This window comes from Penaeus monodon, chromosome 16 (assembly GCF_015228065.2).
Source record: "Penaeus monodon isolate SGIC_2016 chromosome 16, NSTDA_Pmon_1, whole genome shotgun sequence".
NCBI lineage: Eukaryota > Metazoa > Arthropoda > Malacostraca > Decapoda > Penaeidae > Penaeus > Penaeus monodon.
Window position 1 is genome coordinate 37,736,260 of NC_051401.1, and position 6,821 is coordinate 37,743,080.

At 44.0% G+C, this 6,821-nt stretch overlaps 1 protein-coding gene across 1 annotated transcript; it reads right to left on the reverse strand.

Moving 5' to 3' along the window:
- Positions 1-1,074: 1,074 nt before the first annotated feature.
- Positions 1,075-4,954, reverse strand: LOC119583151. The gene is made up of 2 exons (XM_037931658.1): positions 4,871-4,954; positions 1,075-3,962 (listed from the first exon to the last, which is right to left on the reverse strand). Exons 1-2 carry the CDS (start codon positions 4,943-4,945, stop codon positions 1,746-1,748), a joined length of 2,292 nt encoding a protein of 763 aa, XP_037787586.1. The 5' UTR covers positions 4,946-4,954; the 3' UTR covers positions 1,075-1,745.
- Between the last annotated feature and the right edge of the window lie 1,867 nt (positions 4,955-6,821).

Here is a 6,821-nt window from a genome sequence, read left to right on the forward strand (position 1 = left end):
CCCAGCCACAGCAGTAACCTCCGGGCGACAGTTGCAACTTCTCGCGCCTGGCCGGGGCGCGAACCGCCGACCCCTCGGATGAGAGGCCGACACGTTACCACTGTACTAGCCCGGAGGCTAGTACAGAGAGAGAGAGAGAGAGAGAGAGAGAGAGAGAGAGAGAGAGAGAGAGAGAGAGAGAGAGAGAGAGAGAGAGAGAGAGAGAAAGCGAGAGAGATAGAGATAGACAGACACACAGAGAGAGAGAGAGAGACCTTGTGTGTGTGAGAGAGAGAGACAGACAGACAGATAGACAGAGAGTGCATGTGTGTGTGTGTGTGAGAGAGAGAGACTCACATTTCACATACAAAACATAGGTATATCAACAAATGAGACACATATACACTTCTCCATTGGATCTATCCAATGAACAGATATCTACGGTTAGGACATGCTTACACTGTCAACAGTATGAAGAGAGAGAGAGAGAGAGAGAGAGAGAGAGAGAGAGAGAAAGGAATAGAGTGAGAGAGAGAGAGAGTGCCAGTGTTTTGGTATCCCACTGCTGACACCAATCTGTTAGCGGTTTCTTGCTGGGGTCCTCTACGTTGGTGGTGTAGGGAACGGTCTGGTTCGTCACGTTTACTAAAGGTGTTAGGTGAGTGGAGGTTGAAGATGTAGGTGTCGCGCTGGCGGTGGGACTGTGACCCGAGGTGGAGCATCTATACGAGTCATGGAGAAGGTCAGAGGATGCAAGCGAAGGGGGCAGCTAGGTCGGCACGGCTGTGAGGACGCGGGCACGCCGCCGTGATTAGACGGCATGACTTTCGGGGGCATCTGACCACTCAGGGAGAGACAGAGAGATAGAGATAGATAAATAGAGTGAGAGAGAGAGATTTAGTGAATAATCGGAGACATAATGAGGCAATCCTACAAAACTGATGATTTTGAATTCTTGAATGTGTTTATAAGTAGTGCCTCGGCATGGAAACCAGGACGGTCAATAATGAATTATAACTTGAAAATCATTTATTTTTTACATATGTATAAACACAACAACAATTGTATTTATATGGAATATATAACTTTCTCGTAACCATAAAATTGAATATTAAATTAAATGTTGTGGAAGTATGCAAACTCTTGAGATACATTAATATACAGCTAAATAGCAAATAGGGGGAGATATTTTCATGTATCAGGTACTAACTGCTTGACGACACATTTTATAATTTGTTGCTTAATGGTCTTCAGGTGGGAGACGCAATTATGCAACAGTGACCATGTCCGAGCTGTGGTTTCATGGCGTGATGCATGATTTGTGTCGAAGAATGCTTATCGCTGAGAGTAAACGATTCTGAATAGTTGATGACCTAGCGTTTCGTCAACTGCAGCTTGATTTCCATAATTGCATCGCATAATGTAGCAAGTAATCACGCAAAAATCATGCAATGCTTGCAGTTAACATCATTTACTCAGACCGGTATAAATTACTATCAAATTATACATATCGTACCACTGAAATCTATGATAAAAGCAATGGACCTACTTTATGATATACTGAGCAGCTTTTGTTTTTTTTATTTTGGGTTGACTGTGGAAGGTTCGGCGTTTTGACCACGTGGAAGGGATTTCCGTCCCTTTGCTGACCATCCCATGAATCGAGCGTGGGGTCCATAGCTTGGGGTTCCTATACCCTGGTCCTGACTGTCCATGAGGTTAAATATTTCCTGAGGTAGCATGCTCTGGGTCGGGAATGTCTGTTCTTAATCTCGTGGTTGTGTGTTCATCCCTGCAGATGGAAAAGGCGTTCCCTCTGTCACAGCGTATGCATTGGTGTGGGTTGTGTGCGTTCCGGTTGTCGGGGTATACGCTTGGGTGTACGCTTCTTTTGACTGAAAGAAGGTCGCTGAAGAAGAGTCGTACATTTCCTCGACTGGTATATAAATTACAGGTGGCGTGTACTTCCCTATATGAATGTGCGACTGGTCCTCTGCTGACGTTTCGTAGAACCGTAAAGAGGGCTTCCTTGTATGTGGCTCATATGTACTGATATATGGGTCGTGAACTTCTTCAGACAGTATGTAAGTTTCACTTGGTTGCCCATAGTTCTCTGTCGTGGAGACATATTCAGGGACATATGCTGTTTCGCTCTTTTCTTCGCCAGTCTCGTCCGACGCCCCGAAAAAGTTCTTTAAGGAATCCCACCCTTGCATTATGATCCCCAGAGGATCGAAAGCGGACGCGGCTTTTTCTTTTCCTCGCGCAAAACTTAGGCCTATCTTTGGCAAGAAATTGAGGATGTCGAAGGAGCTATCTTGCGAATCTTCAGAAACATACCGGTCACCAGGTGTGTCATCTGAGGAAATGTCCATCTGGCGTTTGTACTGGGATGTGTGGTGTCCGTGATGGGTCTCGTAGCCTGTGTGAGGATGGTACACCGGTTCCATCCCAGAAGAAAATCCGAATTGCAGAAACGGTTTGAAAGGGTTATGTATGTCAGTGAAGGATGCATTCATCGTCAGGGCTTTAAACCATCTGAAGGACATCGTTTTGTTTACTGGGAAGGTCAAGCTGAATTTCGTTTCGATTGGATGATGAGGCTTCTCCTTCCTGTGGTAATTGTAGCCCTGTGGTTGATTGTGGTAGTTGTGGTCGTTTGGGTGACTGTGGTAGTTGTAATCGACAGGTTCACTGTGGTAGTTTTGGTGTTCTGGTTGTATATAGCTATAGGAAGAGGTTGGGTGATATACGTGACTGTAATCACGGTCTATGGCGTCCCTGTTGGATGGCATTCGGTTATAGTTTGGTTCGCTTGTAAAACTCGCATCAGTATCCTGTAAGAACGGCGAGTCTTTATCTTCGTCAGAATTATATTCTTCACCTGGAGACGCCAGAACATGCTGCGGATGGTGGTCGAAATTTTGATCTCCGTCATACGATACTGGAAAGTGGCGCTCTGGAACATTATCTGGAAAAGCGTCAGCCACCTGAGTGTCGAGGCGGACGGCTGTCGTGAGCTGCGGCGCCGTGGTGGTGCTCCGGCCGGGCGTGCCCCACACCCACCGACTCCCTCCGGAACGTTTCCTTCGGAGATTCTCTTGGGCGTGTCCTCTCCGCTGGAGAAACGTATCGTTCAGGGTTGTAGGAAATGTAGGAACAAGTTTACTGACTTCTTTTTGTTGAACCTCATTTCTTTTGTTCATGTTTAGAATATTCCCTTCATTTCTTTCTTTCAAGTGCTTTTCTTGAGTTTGATTTTTCAGATCCAATTTTGAACCAAGATATTTTGCTTTAAACAATCGCATAAATCCAAAATTCTTCGGCGGGATTCTTCTTAGCGTACCATTTCTTAATTTCACATTCATCAGGTCATTGGAAATGCTTTTAGTTGTTATGTGATCCTCAGACTTAATTTCAAATGCTAGATTCTGAGGAATACTCAAAGGCGGTTTGTTTGGGGCTACGTAAATGGAGTCCTCAAGGATCTTTTCGTTAGACGGCTGCCTGATGACTTTAAAGTGTGACGGAATGTTAAGCGATTTTCTAGATCTCATACCAGAGGGCTGTAAATCTGCTGATCTTTGTTTTACTGGGAGTGTATAATCCCCACTTTCTGATGAGGATATTGAAAGTGACGACGGGTATTCGTAAACATTAGTTGGCATGTCTGTTCGTGACGGCCTCAAATCCTCATCACTGAACTTGGCAATAGAGTCAGACGATGAAGGAGAAGTCGATTCTCTTTCGGCGGATGGTCGACCTGCGTCCACAAGGAGAATGCCGGGGTAGGAAGATGGAAGCTCTGTAAACTGATTTCGATCCGGGTGTGAAGTTTGCCGTAGGACCGGTGAGAGAGTTCTGTGCTGTTGATGAGTGGGTTTCCTTGAAAAGAGATTCAAGGGCGATGCATAAAGCCGCATTCGGGGCGGTGAAGACATTCCTGTACCGACGGCAGAAGACTCGGGCTCGTTTTCCATTAACTGAAATAAACAGAACACCAGTAAGCTGAGATGGTCGAGAAATAAATAACAATTAGAAGGCTAGACAAAAGAAAACGAATCAAGTGAGACATCTTAATTGGAGTCATATTAACGAAATATATCTAGGAAAGTGATTGAACAGCTACAAGGGGCACAGGAGAAGTTTTGAGGGTGGGGTGCGAGGGTGGGGAGCAAGCTCTTGGGAGCACACTCGGTCATATATATACACACACACACACACACACACACACACACACACACATATATATATATATATATATATATATATATATATATATATATATATATATATATATATATATATATATATACATATATATATATATATATATATAATATATATATATATATATATATATATATATATATATATATATATAATATATATATATATATGTATATAGGGAGGGACAGATGGGGGTGGTGTGATTCACACCTAATCAAGTATGTTGCTTTAAGAGACAGCAAATCTGTCTGTAACTAATGCCATTGCCTTGTGCCGTGTGTGTGTGTATGTGTGTGTGTGTATGTTTGCACACACACACACACACACACACACACACACACACACACACACACACACACACACACACACACACACACACACACACACACACACACACACACACACACACACACACACACACACACACACACACACACACACACACACACACACACATATATATATATATATATATATATATATATATATATATATATATATATATATATATATGAATGTCTATATATGTGTGTGTGTGTGTGTGTGTGTATCAGCCAGTATTCCTACAGCTATTTTTTGTATGATACATTAAACGTTGTATAGAAGGAATATCTTGAAAGCCAACAGAGATTCAGAATTCATTCAGCTATCACGGACTCACCTTCGGTAAAGACTCCGCCAGCATTTCTAATCCCGGTGAACGCATCGACGGTTCCTTTTTGTCATAGTCACCCATAGAAGAAAGGTTTTCTGTTAACAGCCGACATCCAAAAAGGGCAGGGTGGGGTGTTGTGTCTGGAAATAAAATAAAAAATCCGTTAAATTTTCCCAAAATTTTTTTTTCCCCTCGATCACATAACTTATGGGTGAGTAGAAATAAAAAAAATAATCCACTTTTTTTTCTCGTAAACAGATTCTGTGTTTTTCCCAAACCTTAAACTTGTAGGTTTGGTGATAAAGGTCACTGTTAAAAGTTCTTAGTCTAAGCCTAGAAAAGGGGCAATAATTCTACGACGTAGATTGTGACAAGATGGAGTTTGCAATCATGTTGTTTCACAATAAAGCAACAGGGATGTTTACTAGCTTTGTCTTGTTTTAAGGGGAAGTTTTGGGAGTTTCTCGGCTCTGACCTTTTTCCCATCTTTTTTTCTACATAAAACTCTGGGGTTGCTGTTCATTTCTGTATAAACAAGGGTTACCACCACAAACACACACCGCACGCACCACGCACGCCGCACGCACCACGCCGCACCACACCACACAACAACACACACCCAACAAACCCCACCACACAAAATAATTATATATTAATTTATATTTATAAAATTTAAATAAATAAATTTTTATGTTTTTAAATATTATATATATATATATATATATATTATATATATACATATTTTTAAATATATTATATATATATTTTATTTATATATACTATATTATATATATATATATATATATATATATATTTTAATATTTATTTGCTACCCCCAGTGGGTCTTTTCTCTGTGCGAAACAGTGTTAACATGAAAAGGATGACCTGGGCATGTTTAACATGAAGGGACTGGGAAACATGACGCACTGGTGTGAGCGGAGGAGCAAGGAAAAAGCCAAGGGGGTTTTGGGTGCTGCTCCTGTAAAGACTCGTGTGTCCCCTTGTGACCTATATAAACTTTGTTTGCCCTTTTAAGCTTATCTGCGTGTGACGTTGGTTTCCCCCTGTTTTGTCCCTATAAAAAAGGTAGGGGTAAAAAAACTTGTGTAAATAAAGGAAAGCCTGTCATTCTGTGTTTATTTCGTGCTCTGCCTCGCCACTTGGCGTTTCCCCCTTGGTGTTCTGGGCCTGTGGTGCTCGGTGCCTTTTGGAGCTTTTCTGTTCAGCCCCCTGTTACCCGCCGTCTGCCACCCGCCTTGTGTTGGGGGCAGGGGACGAGGGGGGACCGGCGTAAAAAAATGGTGTCGGAGGGGGATTTGGGATTTTGATCAGTGAGCGCGCCGATTTATCAAGCCCAAAGAGGCGGCAGCCATGATAGAGGGTCTAGACTGAGGAGGCACAGTGGGGGTGAACCCGAGCCAGGGGCCTGATCACTCCATGCGGGCCCGGGATGAGGGAAAAAAGGGCCAAAAAGGCAAAGAGGCACAGAGGCACGCGAGCGGCGCACCATCTCGTCGAATGCAGGAAAGGGAAGGCAGAGGAACATTTTCTGCCAACTTTTTAGGTCTACAGGCAACTTGCATCTGTGAAGATGGAAACTCGCAGTACCCCGACAAGGCCTCAACGCGTGAAGAGTAAAGGGATGGAGGAGGTGCGGACTCTGAAGGCGAGGTTGGGCCTGGGGGAATAAAGGGAGGAAAGGCGGCGCCCACGAGGTAGTAATTTTTCAACGGGAAAAGGGGCAACGGGGTTTGGAAACGATGCCAGAGTGTCGATTTATGGGGTCTGCCTGGGGTCCTGCAAAAACCCCCTGGGCCTCGCAGCGTCGTGTCAGCCTGGTCGTGCAAAAGGGGGGGGCCCCATCGGAACCGCCCCCTTTGGGGTTAAGGGGGGGAAAACTCGGACCCGGTCAACCCACCTCTTTGCTCCCTAAACCCCCTTCCTCCCCCGGGCGTGT

Excerpts from the sequence above, each read along its gene's own strand:
- LOC119583151 (XM_037931658.1), bottom strand. The coding sequence starts at position 4,945 with ATGGGTGACTATGACAAAAAGGAACCGTCGATGCGTTCACCGGGATTA. Across the intron at positions 3,963-4,870 it reads TGGCGGAGTCTTTACCGAAG|TTAATGGAAAACGAGCCCGA; the intron begins GTGAGTCCGTGA and ends TGTTTATTTCAG.